General features: G+C 43.6%; 1 protein-coding gene across 1 annotated transcript; it reads right to left on the reverse strand.

The window, feature by feature from the left end:
- Positions 1-1,362: 1,362 nt before the first annotated feature.
- srebf1 (sterol regulatory element binding transcription factor 1) lies at positions 1,363-15,487 on the reverse strand. The gene is made up of 19 exons (XM_070922691.1): positions 15,268-15,487; positions 12,518-13,111; positions 11,056-11,231; positions 10,782-10,919; positions 10,300-10,518; positions 10,017-10,131; positions 9,600-9,757; positions 9,262-9,478; positions 8,936-9,120; positions 8,491-8,752; positions 8,076-8,242; positions 7,578-7,746; positions 7,301-7,409; positions 6,931-7,040; positions 5,915-6,047; positions 5,590-5,755; positions 4,265-4,480; positions 3,799-3,910; positions 1,363-3,170 (listed from the first exon to the last, which is right to left on the reverse strand). The coding sequence occupies exons 1-19, from the start codon at positions 15,371-15,373 to the stop codon at positions 2,950-2,952; spliced, it is 3,573 nt and encodes a 1,190-aa protein (XP_070778792.1). The 5' UTR covers positions 15,374-15,487; the 3' UTR covers positions 1,363-2,949.
- Positions 15,488-16,789: the final 1,302 nt, after the last annotated feature.

The raw sequence follows: 16,789 nt of genomic DNA on the forward strand, positions 1-16,789 counted from the left end.
ACTTGACAGGTTGCAGATCAGGGCTCCTATTGGTCCAACCGGGGGTCAGGTCATCTCACTTCATATCTATGTACAGTTCAGAAGTATTACTGTTAAACATTGTCATGATGTATGATTACTTCACCTACCACAGCCGTGCAGAAAGATATACATTCAATTCAGATTTCATAACACACCTGTCTGTTTGTGTATCTCAAAATGTAGCCTCTTTCACTCTTCCATGCTATGTAACAATGCCCTGCACAGGGCGACAGTTAAAGTACTGGTCATATCAAAAGGAGACATATTTAAGTATTAGAGCAAAAAAGAAAGTGCAAAAACGCCACACCAAACTTTCTCTTTTATGAAGCTCATTATTTAATGGTGTATATAAGTATTTGATGCTGTTTAAATGTAAGATGTGATGTACTAATATAATTGTGTATAGTATTTCCTAGAGATGTTTATTTTCTATAAAATGGAATATGTTATTGCTTATAAAATGTTATTAAAAGAATCCATTGATGAAAAAAATAACGACCTTTTTTGGGAATGTCACTTGTCTTAAGTTGGAGCATGCCGTTTTATTGATTTTCATGTCTCTTTGTTTGGAATCGATGACACAGCATCACTTTGTTTGAAATGTTTTTGTAACGCCAATGTTAAATATACCAGCACCTTTCAATGCTGCTATGACCAATGCCTGCTCTTTTTGTCTTTACTGAACATGCACTGACATCAACACACTGGAGACACAATTTGGATCAGCATGTTTTCTCCCTCTGCTACTCTGTGCAGAGCGGCGACAATGACAACCCAAGTGACCACGAGTCAAAAAGGTAACATGTTCCTTTATCATGGCCATATTATCATTACAGTCATGTTTCAAAGCTTCCAGCCTGATTAATAAAAATGTTTATCATTCAAATTGGAAAAGAAATGCCCACTTTAACAATCTGCATTTAGGAAAGCACATTACAGGCAACTAGTACTGTTATCATTTAACTTTTGGCCTTTGCCTACAAAAGCAATGTTTGAACTGATAGAAGAGATTTCCACACACTTAGATCCATGCAGTGTTTCACTTTATTCTGAGCTTTTGGGCGTTTAGACCTTCATCAGAGCAAAAACATTGTTTGAGAAAATAATTCGGGTTCTGGAATAAACCAAAAGAGTAATTATTATTATTAATTCAGCATTTTTCCCCAAATAGATATCTTCTGAACAGTTTTGTCCCATTTTACATGTCAGCACATGACCTACTTGCATAATTTTGAGCTTATTGGTGCGAGACTTTTAACTACTTTTATCATCATCATCATCATCATCATCATCGTGTGGTGGCAAACTCCATTAAAACGGAAAGCACCACAGGAAACAATGTAGTCTTCTTTACAAAATGCTTTAATATTTACATCATAAAAGAATGAAACTAAAAGAACAAGGAAGAGATGAAAAGATGTTGGTTAAAGGACATATGAATAATACCTTTAGACATGGTTCTCATTCATCTCAATCCAACGTCTTTCAGTCTTTCACATTAGTGACACACTATAAAAACATACTGGTCCTGGGACAAAAACACAAAGTTTTCTGTTTTACTTTTTACAGTCCTCTAAAAATCTACAAACGGTGGTTCTGTAGGAGCATGACTGAAAGAGCAAGTATTGCTCTTTATGTTGGAGCTACAAAGGAAAACCAGAAGGTTCACTACAGGCCCTCTTTGGAAAAAAACCGTCAATTATTTTGAAATTGTCTGCATGACTTATGTAACTTTGCAAAAGTGCCAAAGGTTCAGTGTTATAGTTTAAGGTTGATGGTTGGTGATACCAGAATCGGACGCTGCCAATTTATATTTACACCATAGTTGCATACGTGTGCAACAGTGCAAAAGGTCAATTGAGTCAGACGGTGTGACGCAAATAACTTAATATGGTCTCCACTTCATCGCCATGGCAATACAGTACAGTAACTACTTTATTTGGGCCTGGTCAGACGCTACCAAATAAAACAGGTTTGAGGGAAGAAAATAAGCATTTATCACTCTGCTCATGCAAAATACTGCTTAATCAAAATTTCATACAGATTATAAATACATTTTAAAATATGTACACAGCAAAACAAAAAAAAGACCTCTATGAAAATAACCTCATAAAGCCATTACTCATCTCATTGAATTCAGCCTCGCAGGGCTAGTGCAGATAGAGACACAGAGCTTGTGCAGCGGCTCACCTCGCCTCAGATTATCAGTGAAACATGATTCAAATCAACTTGAACACTATTTGAACAACCTGCGGAGTGGCTTCCCACTGTTGGACCAATACGTGTTTGGTTGTTTTTCCTCCCACGAATAAGAGACACCTCGCTCTGCAGCCAATCAGAGCAGCCTGCCACCCCAATCCAACTGAGCACTCCTGCATGTGGAAGGTGCATCTATGTCGACAAGATTGGGGATGGGACCACGCTGAATAAATGCAGGGCAAATATCTTTGTCATGCCACACACACACACACACACACACACACACACACACACACACACACACACACACACACACACACACACACAATCACACACAATCACACAACCGTGATGGCTCCTCTCTGTGGTCAAACTGTGGCACTGTAATGCATTCTCAGGAGGGGGGATTCAGCTCGGTAAGGGAGTGAAATGCATCTTATATTTTGGTAATAATCCACAGCAACAAGAGCATAAACTCTAAGTGCCTCCTGATGTGGGGTTGGGGTGGTGGGAGGGACAGTCCATTAAGAAAATCCTGACAGTTTGACATGAATCTGTATAGTTTATTCAATCTGTTCAATAGCTGCACGCCAAAAGAGACTGTATGTTTGTGTGCCTGCAGGTGCACGTTCCTTTTCTGTCTGTGTGTGTGTTTATGTATGTCAGATGTTTCTATATACAGTGTCCATGCTTGTCTCTCAGCCCCTCCCCCGTCCCTGGGCCTTCTCTCTAGCTGTTGGTGACGGTGGTGCCGCTGCCCAGCTTGATGATCATTTGCTGGCAGTCGTGGAGGGTCCTCTTGTCTCCCAGCTTCTCCAGGGTGCGGGCTGCATCCGCCAGCATGCCCACCCTTTGGCCAGGAGCCGACAGAAAGGAGGGAGGAAGGTAGCGGCACGCCAACATCACGGCCTCGGCCTGCTCCCGCTGGCCTGGCCGCGTCTCGCACTCCTCTGCACACAAAAACACAAAAGGATGTTGTTACAGAGGTATTTCGGGCGAGCTTTTTCGATGTCATGAGCCACCAGCAGCCAATCAGACTTCAGCGGGCTTCTTGTTTGGTTACTCATGGGATTTAGTGAAGTGAACAATTGGGCAAAATAAAAGCTGATTAGAACCACTGATTACAGCAATTCAGTGTCTCTCAGCTCAACTTTTGTGTAAAAAGTTGCAGGACAACACAAATCCCAAGTGTTTGGAGAATAGCAGCATCCACAGTTGAGGTTTATTATTTATTATTTCATTACTCCATTTTTTTTGTTTAATGCTACCTGATTAGAGCTCAATACCGCACTAATTTTACTCATAAAAACAATCATGGTTATGTTATCAGAGCCTCTCATACTGCTTACAATACCTAAAAAAACAACAACAGATATTGAAAGTCTGAACTCACAACAACAAACAATAAAAACACAGAAACTCAAAATATCAAGAGCAGCAAAAAGCTAATAAAACAATTCTGCCTGCAGACAGAGTTTGGAGTGCAGAGTGGATGAAAAAAATCAAATCAACAAAAGTACGTCCACACACGCACACGCACACACACACACACACACACACACACACACACACACACACCTGTCTTGGCTCCGGGCGTAGCTCTGCGTCGCAGCGAGCGATCCAAGAGCTGATGTGTGCGGGTGGGACTGGCCCCCGCCATCAGCCTGGCTGTAGCTTCATGAAGGAACAACTGGAAAGAGATGAGAGGGGGGAGGAGGAGGAGGGATGAGAGTAAGTGATGATGACTCATACAGAGTTTTCAGTTCTACCTCAGAGAGACTTTGAATCCTTGTGAACAACACTGCTAAACACTTGCCTCAGGGGTGTGTGTGTGTGTGTTGCAACACCTCCCAGCTAATTTCCACAGAGAATTGTACCGCGGACTGCCTGCAAATATGTGTACATGCTGTGTGCTTCACTTTGTGTTGCCATTTTGTATCTGAACTCTGCATGCGTTTGTCATTCCAGGTAAGTCTAACTAAGTGCTTGCATGAGCTAAATGACTAAAATGTACACGAGGTACCGTCAATACTGTTATACGTACTCTTCGCATTGCAGGCCTGAAGCTGTGTGCCAGCTTGCGTAGGGAGCTGAGATCTTGCTGAAAACCTTGGAGCTCCGGTGGGGAGGCCTGGTGGACCCCCACGGGGCCGCTGGTACCCACCAACCCTGGCCCCGCAGGACCAGCCCCCTGCTGCTGCAGACGCCACACGTTGGTCCTCATCACCAACAGGAGATCACACAAGAGCAACTGGACAACCTAGAGAGAGAGACGGAGGCGAGATGCATTTCACTGCCAAAACAGTCACTGATGGCACAGGCTGCAGTACAGTAACACCACTGACTAATGACCTGGATACTGAAATGTGAGCAACGTGTGTCAAGATTTTTTTGAAAGTGTGGTGGTTGGAAAGATGTCTCGTGTCTGTTTTAGACCAAAAATGAAGCGAAATGCTTTTGAAGAAAATGTGTGTTTCTACTACAACTGTTACTACAATAATAGCAAAACAATATGGGGGAAAAGACGGCAAGAAGACACGTTTTGGTTTGAGAAAAGTGTGCTGTTTAAATTTCTACTTGATATTTATTATATTGAACCTTATAATAATAATAATAATAATAATAATAATAATAATAATAATGGTTAGTCAAACAGCTGTCATTCTCAAATATTTCTGGGAGAAATTGTAATAGCTTTATAGTGTTCATTTATTATTTGTATTTATATAAACAAAACATGTATGCTTACAGTGATAGCAGATGAGTAATACACAGAGATATCGCCCAGCTCTGACTTCAAAAGAGCTCTATTCAAAGTTGAAGGGCATTTTCCACCCTCACTGTATGTGTGTGTTCTGCTGTTAGTGGCCCAGCTCCGTGTTGCACTGCAGGTACATTGCACTCCACTGAGACACACATGCAATGCAACTACAATGCACCACAGCTCTGGCCGTAGACGTGCGCACACTGTGAGCTACCTATCCACCAGCATCACCATCTGCTGAACGCCAGAGGGTAGGACACCGTGGTATCACAGAGAGGAGATGCTACAGGGGATTCGCTGTCTGTGGTAAAGTGTGTGGCTTTGTATTGTGAAAAGTGTGTGTGTGTGTGTGTGTGTGTGTGTGTGTGTGTGTGTACACTCAAGAGATTATGTGTGGGGAAACTTTGCGTGTTTATAATTTTACACACGCTTATGTGTGGGCACATCTGTCACTGTGTGCATTTGTGTGTAAGCATTTTTTTATATTTCTAATGCTGTCACCCTCACAAAATCCCCTGAATTTATAGGAATAATAATAAAAATCAACTTGACTTTAATGCACACTCTGCAAGTGTTTGTGCCTTTGTGTGTGAGTGTGTGTGTACCTTGTCTAAACTAGAGCTGTGGCAGTGTGGTCCTAGGTTGAGGCTGTCTCGGAGCAGGGCACTGGCCTTGTCGCTGTAGCTCAGACTCAGCTGGCAGTTTTCTGGCTTGGACAGCAGAGCCCGCACCGCCCTGAATGTGTTCAGACACGAATTGGGCAGAAGACTCCTGACAGAGTGGGTGGGGGGCAGAGGACACAGGTTAAAGCAGTGGAAATGTGTGTGTGTGTGTGTGTGTGTGTCTGTGTGTGTGTGTGCAGACAAAAGTTATGCAACACGCTCTTAAGGCTGGCTGCAGAAGCCCCAGAGTGTGCACGGTCCAACTCACTCTGCGTTCTGCAGACTGCGGGGCAAGTGCTCAACAGTTGGATACAGTCTCTCCGCCGCAGCGTCATCTCCTTGGAGCCAGTTGATGATCACCACGGCAACCGAGGACCACCACTTGGAGTGGGGGTCGCAGCCTGGAAGTCGGAACAAAAAAAGTCAAAGGCGAGACACCCGCAGACAAACAAACAACAAACATGCAAATATTTGAATCCCCCACTGCCCACTTTCACATTTAACATGCATGACCGTGCACGCACGCACGCACGCACGCACACACACACACACACACACAGCTGCTGTCTGTATTTTGACCTCTGAATCAATCTGTTTCTCCCTTCTGGCATAGTCACAACATGCTGTGAGAAAGCAGCCATTTTGACGACTCCCTCATGAGGGAAAACTACTCCATTTAACATTGGGCAACACGCACACAGACTTCTAAAACTGTGTGAGAAACCTGAGGCTCTGCCAAGAAAAGTCTCCCATTAAAATCCCTGCACCGCCTCCCCTCCCTCCCACACCCTCCCCTCCTCTCAAGGTGATCACCGATTTGACAGCGCTGAAGATAGATGAAGCAATCTAGTGGATGCCTCCCTTTTACCTAGTCCCCTTTCGCTCAGATCAGTGATCAGTGAGGACAAAGGAAAGTGGTGGGAGGGTAGAAGTCAACCCATTGGAAATCAGGCTACTCGACCTCAATAGTATAAAAATGAACTTTATCTCACTGCTTCCTATTTTGCAAGCACATTAAGGAAATCGAACAGTCGGGGCAGGTGAAGGAAAAGATGCAGGAGAAGCAAATGCAATTCTCTCAGAGAAACTAAGTAGTAATGAAGCCAGAATCTACACTTGAATGTGTTGATGTACTCAAGCAACACAAGTAGTCAGTGAGTGTTTGTTTGCCAAGGTTTAAGAAGCCGATGGGCTGGGATACAAAAACTGCTGCCATTAGTTGGCACTAACGTCTTTTGAACGAGCGTGTTGTTGACAGAAATGACCGTTGCCACGGTGACTTACCAGTCACTGTAGCCATGTTGGAACCGATAGCAAAGGACTGGGAGGTGGCACCGGCCGCATCTGATGCACTAATCAACAGCTGGAGGTACTCCAGGGCATCAGCATACTCCCTGAGGAGAGACATGCACTGAACGGTTATTTTGCTGCCACATGAGCATAAAATGACGGTTTCAAATCTATCATTACCAAAGGAATTAGTCAATATAGTCAATTATGTTTTCCTTATTGCTGTTGTTCCTCTTGTCTGCATCTATTCACACCTAAATTGTAAAAATACCTATAATAGTAAACCAACCATGAAATTCCAATAAAAGATGGTATAGATGGTGTACAAATGACAGCAATTTGACAGTGTGTTTTGTTTTCTCACCCCTCGCCCTGACTGGGGCTTTTCTCTCCATGAGGCTGGGCCACACAGTACAGAGCCTTCTCCAAGAGGTGTTCTCTGAATGCCTGAGTCACCTGGGCCAGAGGATCCACTGTAAGAGTACCAACAAACCATTAACACGACCAATACGACTGCTGGAGTGCGCATGTACAAAACAGGTGTTTAGGCCTTAGGTGACGAATTTGGCACAAGGCATTTAATTAGCCATTATAAAACACAGTTACACAGGAAGTGTGAACTATATTTTTTCTGCACTGACCAGTATTGCCAGCCTGGCTGTAGATGCTTTCTTTAGGTGTGCTGCGAATAGCCCAATCCCCATCCACAAAGAAGCGGTGACCTAGTGGGTGACAGAGCCACTGCATGGCCGGAGGCACACTGCCACTGGATGACAGACACGCCTGGCGGGCGCTGCTCAGGAACACACGCTATCAGAAAAAAAAAAAATACACAGTTGAGTTCTCCACTCTCATTTCTTACAAAAGTGGAATGTGGACATAATTACACAGATTATAGTTTACTAATGATGTTGTGGTTCAGTGTAGTTCAGTTGATTTCAAGTGCCAGGGTCATTAGCGACTTGGAAGACAAATGAACCAAACGTCAACTCAAAACTGCTTGCTGTTTAAGTGTATACCACTTGAACTCTAAAACAACCAACAGGATAATGTGTAAGTACTTCATTCTGACAGCATCCAAGCAAAAAAAAAAATTAAATCTGCAGCGAGACGTGCATGTGCAAACTAAGGAGACTTACAGAGGTAAAATGCAGGATCCTTGGCAGGCTGGCTTTGACCCGTAGAGCTGCAGAGACATAGACCTCAGCCAGAGAGGCCACAGGCAGACAGGAGCCAGCACACTCTGCCAGGTTCACTGCACTTAGAGCCATGTGCACTGCTGACAGGTGGCTACCATTCAGTTTACCTACATGCACAGATAGAAAATAATTACTATTTTTTGACAGCCATGCAACAATCATAAAAAGAAATCATAAAAAACAACCTTTTTCGCAACCTTTTATTGGCACTGACTAAATAAGCTGACTGTTACAGCAAAAAAGTGGGGAGTTGCTTTTAATCACCTGAGATTCTGTCACTTCAATATGTCACTCTTCAGTGTTCAGTCTACCACACTGATTTAATTTAGAAACAGGCTTTTTCCCACCAACCAACCTGTCATGTGTAGCTGGTGCAGGCGGTGGTAAACCAGGGCGGCGTCACGGCTGCTTTTGCAGGCGTCCTCCTGCAGGGGGCGATCAGATCGCAGCCCTCCAGCCCTGGCAGCCAGCCAGCGGCCCACCCAGAGGCGCTGGAGGCAGAATCTTAGCAGGGACCAGAGTGCAGCACAGGCCAGGTCTAACTGGGAGGTGGGTAAGGGACGACCAAGAGCCTTTAGACAGGTCCACAGGTTCTGACTGGCCTGGGCAAAATCTCCCTGGGCAGGGTGAAAGAGATCGATGATGAGGAAGAACAGGTAAATGGTAATCCAGACTTAATTGAGAAAGAAAGGTATTAAACAATGGTAACTCCTGAGGTAGAATATAGTGACATAGATCTTTCTTTTGGAATATGGTGTTGCGGTGTAAATTTCATCTATAAATCAAGTAAAACAACATACTCTAGCTAGGTCCAGGTCAGCCTGCTTGCGGTGCCTCCAGAACAAGACAGAGGATCCAGAGTGTGGTCTGGTTACAGGCTCTCCATACACCAACAGTCGGATCAAGACCCCTGACACCAGAATACCATTCAGCAGCCACACCAGTATAGTTGGCAGCATCCAGTCCATCCACCCCCACGAGTCCGCTACACAAAACACACATTTTTTTTTAAATTTAACTGTAAACATTTTGGAGTCATAATTTAGAAAACACATGAAATCAGAGCCTTATGTATTTTCAAACAGATCATTTGTGTGACACTCCTACTGACAGACAACCGCCGTACCTGCAATGTCCACACCCAGGACACTCCTTCCTGCATGATGGGTGGCAGTGGCCGCAGCGCTTCCAGCTGAGCTGCTGCCTGATGAGCAGAGCAGGGTGGCCAGAGGGTTGAGGGAGAGGAAGAGGAAGGTGAAGGTGCACAACGCCATGCGGGAACGGTCCAACATGCCGCCAGCGCTACCTCCTGCTGCCGAACTGTCCAAAATGCCCACATTTGGCTGACGAGAGAGACCAGAGAGATACATTTGTGTTAGCAAAACCCAATGTGTAGACACAGACCGAAACCACATTTTTATTCTGCTGATGAAGGGCAGTGGTGACTAAATGAGAGCTCCATACCTTGGTGTCCTCCCCCATCGGACTGTCAGGCTCTGAGTCACTGCTACAGTGTGAGAAGGAGGTGGGGGAGCCCACATCAGAGGCTGGCGGGGTGGGCAGCTCGCTCTTCACATCAGCCTGTCCATCTACCTCCATGGCAACAAGGTCCTTGAGAGACTCTGAGGTAAGAGGAAAGGAAAGACGAGGAGAGCAGTTAGAGGGTCAATCAGTGGCAAAAAAGTTAAGACATCTTCAACCTTCAATTCCACTTACTTAGAGGCTATAGAAGACCATTTTCACTTTTGTCATTTGAGGATAACAGTAGCTATCAATACACCTCATCACAAAAAGGTCAAGTGAATGACTTACTTTCAAAGGAAATAAACTGCAGAGAAGCTGTTGTGGAATAAAGAAGAGAGAGAGGTTTCAAGCACGTACTGTTTTTCTGAGCTGCCATTTTAAGAGCCATGTTCTCCTGTTTGAGTTTCTGGTTGGTCTGCTGCAGGTAACGGATGTAGTCGATGGCTTTCCTCAGCACTGCAGACTTGTTGAGCTGTGAGAAAGTACAACATGAACAATAACAAAATTAGCTTCTTCTTCCTGTTCTCAATGTTGCTGATTGCCAGATTTCACAAAAAGCACCCACATTTAATATTGATAGTCATTCATTTTTCTTTGACGTGGAGAAACTACTATGAAGTTAAGAGATACTCTTTCCTACCTTGGCCTCAGTGCCAGCCACTAGATCTTTGAGCTCGATGATTTTGTCATTAATAGAGGAGCGGTAGCGCTTCTCGATGGCATTGTGGGCCGTGCGCTTCTCTCCCTTGTGTGGAAGGCCAGTGGGCTTGCCACTGATGGTGATGCGGTTTATAGGCAGCTTCTCAGTGTCCATCATGACAGGCACCGTGGTCAGGATAGTGCCGCCGCCCATAAAGGCCTGAAGAGGTAAATAAGACGGCACAGGAGAGGGGAGAGAAAGAAAATAAGGGAGACAGTTACCTAAAGAACCCACTCCTTACATTATATTATATATATTAGTTTATTGATTGTTAATTATGGCAATATTTACAAAACATCATGTACAATTTTACTTTTGCAAGTTTGCTCTGGATATAAGTGACAAAGTGTAAACTCAGCTGCAGTGCCTTAGACAAAGTGCATTGTATGATCTCAGTATTGAGCTGCACATGATGTGCCTACCTGCAGTGAAGCGCTCTGTACTGAGGAGGTTGTGGCCAGCGATGTGGGAGAGGCCATCGTAGTGACAATGCAGGGGTCATGCTTCAGAGTGGTCAGCAGCAGAGACTCAGCCTTGATGAACTGAGGCTGCAGCAACACCTGAGAAGACACACACAAGTACACATATACAGTAATGATATACAATTCTGCTTTTGTTTCCATAATACACAAACAAGGAATGCACTGCATTTATCTTGTATGCCAGTCCATTCAGGTGCCAGTGTAACACACTTACAGGTACTTGCTGTACGTGGGGCGCGATGGCTTGAACCGGCGTGCTTGCTGACGTAGCCAGGAGAGGAGACGCGGTGGTCAGCCCTGGGAGCTGAGTCTGAATGGTCACTGGCTGAGCACTTGGAGGTGAGGACGACAAGCTGGTGGTGGGTTGGCTCACACCAGCGGGACTGCCAGCTGGAAGATAGAAAAATATATTTTTTCAGCCTTCAATTCAAACATGTATAAAATGTATGAAATATCCACAACAACACTCCATCTCATTACCTGCTTCTTTTTTTTTTTTTTACAAATGCACAATGAAATGTCAGCAAACAAGTTCAACAGGAAATTCTACAAGGAATGAAATAATTGCAAAACTGCAAGTTAGAATTAGTTTGTTAAATAACATGTCATCTGTTACAAGAGGGAAATTACTAACTGGTTTTATAGAATGGTAAAAGCTTATAACGTCTACACCAGCATTTGTACTGAGCCTGAATTGATACAAAAAAACATTGTGGTATTGCCCAATGAAGGTGAAAACATATATTTGATTTGGTTTAGAGAATTATTGGTTATTATTGGTGCAACTCTAGAAGCAAGAGTTTCTTTTGCTGCACTTGACAGTATGCGAGCCGTCGTCTATGGATTTGTAGGCCAATAGGTGAACTGCAATCTCATTAGAAATAAGTGATAGCAACATTCAGTGTGTCACCTTCTGTTTCTTATCAGTTCCAACTTGCCTAGCCAATGCAATCCCCTATCTATACCAGGGTTGGGGAATTTCCTCCAGGAGTAATAAAAATGTATTGCAGCTTAGACAATTCAGAAGCAAAGTTTAAATTTACTTTTTTTTCTCCCAGTGAAAAAACCCAGCAACAATCTGGTGTCAAAGTTTTCTATGGACATTGCTGCTGCAGATATGCATACGGAGAACAATAATAACTGTGTACATATACTGTCATATGTACATATATCACGGGTGTTGCCCAGACAAAGCATTTCCATTTAGCTCACAGACTCTGTTGAGCAAAGTTCATTAGATTAGGGCTTGGATATGAGATCAGCTGAGGTTGAATATCCTAGTGTCCTTGCTTGGTAAATGCAATACACATGAAGAGCCACCTCGCTGGGCACTGGGGTTTCGTTTGTGAGAGATTTCCAAAGTAGACCAGCATGGGAAACACAAATTTGCTTTTAACTACTTTGACTACTTTTGAGCATTATTTAAAAAAATAATCAACTATTTTAGTTAAAGGGGGGTACAAGAGGTCACTGTAAAAACCTAAACCTGTCAAGCTTTAGCAGATACAAGCAAAGAATAAATACATCTGGTGGATTCATTGTTTATGTCAATATTTAACAACCGACATTTAAATAATTTCTGTTCTTAATTTATAGCATTTCCTTCCGTTCCCACCACTACAAAGAGGTAGCACCTATAGGGGAATAGACCCTCATCACCACCAAAGAGTGCTTACCTGTGTAGCTGTTCTGGCTGCTGTAGTTGGTCCGGACCTGCTGGGGCTGAGCCTGGGCCTGAAGTTGTGTCTGCGACTGGGGCTGAGGCAGAGTCTGGGGTGCAGGTGAGGTGAAGAGGGCCTGGGGCGTGGAGCTGAAAGCTGGGTTCGGTCCTGGTGAGCCATGAGGTGAAGCTGCCTGGGCCGGGGCAGAGGGGCTGAGAATGGGTTGAGGCTGCTCCACCTGGGGCTGTCTGAGGCTCTGAGCCTGCTGCGGAGAGGCTGGCTGCTGCTGCTGCTGCTGCTGCTGCTTCTGGGTGGAATTGGGGACCTGGGCCAGGGGGGACTGCTGGAAGGTGGGAGGCTGGTAGGTCTTGGAGGAACGGCGGGTGATGGGAGGGCCCAGGAGTGCATCCAGGTGGGGGCTACTGCTTAGGATGGAGGAGGAAGAGGAAGAGGAAGATGGAGGTGTGGTGGTGGCAGTTGGGGGGGCAGCTGGGGCGATGGCCTGTGTCAAACCAGGAAGCTCTTGGGTGGGAGGAGGCCCTGTGTATGGAGGGTTATCAAACAGTCCTCCAAACTCCATGTCCTGGTTGCTGATGAGCTGTAGCATGTCTGAAGAGGAAGAGAAAACAGAACCACCATCACCACTATTGACCAAGTAGAGAAATATAGAAGAATTTGCCAAGATAACCAAGCAAGATCTACTAACCCTAGTTCTGAACTGGAATCAGTTTCAAAATTTTCAGTTTGGCGGCTGAAAACAACTTCTCTGTGGCAAACTGGATCTCCTGCATTTCCATCTATGTTGCTAATTACCCATGCATCAACCCACATGTACAGTGTTTATAATAACAGATCAGAGAGAGAACTCTAAAGTAAGCTACAGAATACAATAGTAATGCAACGAAATATAATCACTGTATAAATATGACTTCATGCTAGAAGGAAGTACCGTATATCCAACAAAGAGTGGGATAAGAATGCAAAATGTTGCCACCACAACCAGCGAATGTTGGAATGTCAAACCCAAATAAAAATAAGCGTAAAACATTCAAAATGCAAATAAACTTTTAGATTTAGCATTTTTTCCCCCAAAAATGGAATCGCCAAACAGTTTGATTTATGACAAATTACTGTTGGGGCAGCTGTACTTTTGACATATATTGTCCCTCAACCATGTGCAGTCAGACTATTTATAGTATTCCTGCAGCTGTGGGCCAAAGTACTACAAAGAAATAGCAGAAAACTGGTCCCATGTACTGTGACAAACATATACAAGAGTGAAAGAAAGAAAGTAACTTGATTATGGTCTCTAACTATTGATTCATGGATTCCCTTTAGCGCTATTTATGAGCATAAGCGATCTAAAATGTTCTAAAATGTTATTTCCATAACAAATGCTGTGGTTTAATGGGTAATGTTTTTACATTAATATGAGAACTATAATGTTCAAACTATATGACAACATTGTGCTTTCAGTTTGTCCAAAGCACTTATATTCTGCTCTAGAAAGATGCCAAATTGACAAATAATGTTATAGTTTTGACCTGATGAAGCTCACCAGGAATATACTGACAAAAAAAAACAACCTGACACTGAGTGTATGTTGTGTCTGCAGTGAAACGCAGCAGCCTCTATTTGTAATCCAGTGTTTTGTATGAGGTGATCGCTCTTGACCAATCAGAGCGCGTCTCAGAGACTTGCTATGCCGATCAGCCCAAGACACGAAAGAGAGGGAGCGCTGTCTGTGCACGAGGTTACCATCGAGCAGCATCACCGAGGGTTACTGTCGGTCAAATAGAGGAAGTGGGCGAACACGGCTGCAGGATATGCATTACCGACTACAGTGTACATAGTGGTGCTTTTCACAAATACAGTTTGATTATTATCAAAAAACATATTAGCTATCTCTGAGGAAATAGGGTTATTATTACAACATCGTTATACGTCTAGTTAAATAATGTTTTCTTTGCTCTGCATCCCTAACATTACGTTACATCTAACGAGTGATGAGAATGTGACCATAACACATGTATAAACAGTATAATTCCTATGCCAGTATTTAGATAAGAGCAAGGTTTTCATTTTAAAAAGTACAACGTTGTAGCGTTACTGCTAACATCAAAAAGCATGTTTACAACACAAATGAGAAAAAAGAGGAAATGTGTCAATAGCGCACATCGTTGTAATAATGTTTTAATTTCTTGAGAAAAATGTATTGCTATAAAAGATGGTTCGGTCAACTGAGGCACTGTGAACCCAACAAGGAGGAATGAACGGCAGTAACCTCTGTCTGTGGAGCAGGCTGGGGGCGGGGCGCACCATTTAGCAGCACGTTAGCTTAAACTATTAGCTTAGCAAAACCGCTCTAATAATCGGTTAGTCTTATTGTACAATAATATTATAACAGTGTGCAAGAAACAACACTGTAAACGCATAACAAGACCACCCATTAGCATCACTGCTAACCTCCAAAGAATACTAGCTGGCTAAGTGATGAACGTTAGCTAGTCTCCTGATGGCTGATGAAAGATACGCTGTGAGCTAACGTTAAAACCTTTAATTTGGTCACTTGTAGCACTTTCTGTTGGTATAAATTATGTGTTTCGACTAAACAGGAACAGGAGGCAAGTCAAACTGAAAAGTGAAATACACATGGCATGCAGGAGGTAACGTTAACTTGCAAGCAGTGTTATTAGTTCAACTATAGCTGTTTAGCACGTTAAACGCGACTGGGTTAGCTAAAAGCCACCGTTACATTTTCTTACCATCAATGTCGCTTAAGAGGGCCGTGTCAATATCGCTGGGGTCATTAAGCGACAGTGTTGGATCCAGGTTATCCAACGAAGCATCGTCAAACGACAGGCTGTTCATCTTTACTCGTGTCTGGCTTTCCAATGTAGACTTGACTGGCTGTAGAATCGCTCAGAAGGGGAAAAAACGGGAACTTCTCACGTCCCTACATTTGCCACAGCGTCAGATCCCAAGTCTACCTGAAGCACGCGCAAAGTGAGCTGTAACTTTCTATTGATGTGCCAACTAACTGCTCACTCCTACCCCCATGATCGTCCAGGGAAACTTGTCAAACCAAAGCCAAACACTGTAGCTCGTTCGGCAGCCGAGTGGACCCACCCAGCCGATGGTGATTGACAGGCGCGCCAGCGAATCACTGGCTTTGAACTGGATTCCCACGTCCCTGTTTCTCAGGGTTGTTTTGATTATTTGACTGATGAGGTGACAGCATGTACAGCATATGCCACATTTTTACAATACGACAATGCACAATTAGACATGATTATTCATGTACTAGTCAAACTGATATAATGGCTCCAGAATACCTCTATAGATCCATTTGGAAAGTATAACAACAATTCTTATCCACTGTGTATAAATGTAATGTTTTATATATGATAAATTATCCAGTGCTAATTATCCCAGTCACATACAACCATATTAATATCAGGCATATATTTCACCAAACTGTGTATTTTGAGGGAAACAGCATGGACGTGTTTATTGTGGGCTTGCCCCCAACAACCAATGAGGGCCGAGCAAGCGTGTGCTACTGAGAGTCAAGTTTGTGTGACTCGAAGCAGCGGCTCCTCCTGTAGAACCAGTGAAATCGTCCAATGGGAAGCTCAGGAACGGAGTGGGGTGATCTGACGTCACATCTCTGGGTCTAGTGATTACATCATGTGTTTCTATATGAGAATAGTAGCAGCAGCAGCTTGGAAATAACCTGCAGGGATACAGGTGGCAAAAAAAGAATAAAAAGTGAGGCAAACTGTAATTAGCAAAATAAATGTATAAAAATACTATTCCATCAGTACATTTATCCATCTAATTTAGCTTAGTAAAGTAAGGCTCCTTGCAGTAAACAACACATTTAAATTATTAATAATGTAAACAATGGGCAAGACAAACTTTATTTTCAGATCAGCATCAGCACGCTGTCACATGAACACAAAAGGGGGGGGGCACAAAGGCATAGTGGGGAAATAGGTCAGTGACCTTGAGTAGCACTGCAAAGTTGTTGTCAGAACTAGGGGAGTGGAGTAATATTAAAAGCCTGTCAGCAAACCTGGTATTGTTGGTGAGGATGGTGCTTGTATAAAGGTGCATGTCTTATTCACGTGTTCACCCGATTTTTGGAAACCTGCTAGTGATGCTCCACAGGCAAATTAAGGAAGTAAACTTCTATAAAAACTGTGTGTGACCAAGCTTTGTTTACATTTCATGTGTGCTAAGCTATTGGAGCAGAAAGGATGAAGTGCCCATGAACCAACACAT

Source organism: Enoplosus armatus, chromosome 17 (assembly GCF_043641665.1).
Source record: "Enoplosus armatus isolate fEnoArm2 chromosome 17, fEnoArm2.hap1, whole genome shotgun sequence".
Classification (NCBI taxonomy): domain Eukaryota; kingdom Metazoa; phylum Chordata; class Actinopteri; order Centrarchiformes; family Enoplosidae; genus Enoplosus; species Enoplosus armatus.

What these genes read in the sequence shown, in the direction of transcription:
- srebf1 (XM_070922691.1), bottom strand. Translation starts at nt 15,373, where the DNA reads ATGAACAGCCTGTCGTTTGACGATGCTTCGTTGGATAACCTGGATCCA. An exon ending in TACAGAGCGCTTCACTGCAG is followed by an intron (nt 10,519 to 10,781) that starts GTAGGCACATCA and finishes TTACCTCTTCAG; the next exon opens with GCCTTTATGGGCGGCGGCAC. An exon ending in CGCAGTCTGCAGAACGCAGA is followed by an intron (nt 5,756 to 5,914) that starts GTGAGTTGGACC and finishes CCACTCTGTCAG; the next exon opens with GAGTCTTCTGCCCAATTCGT.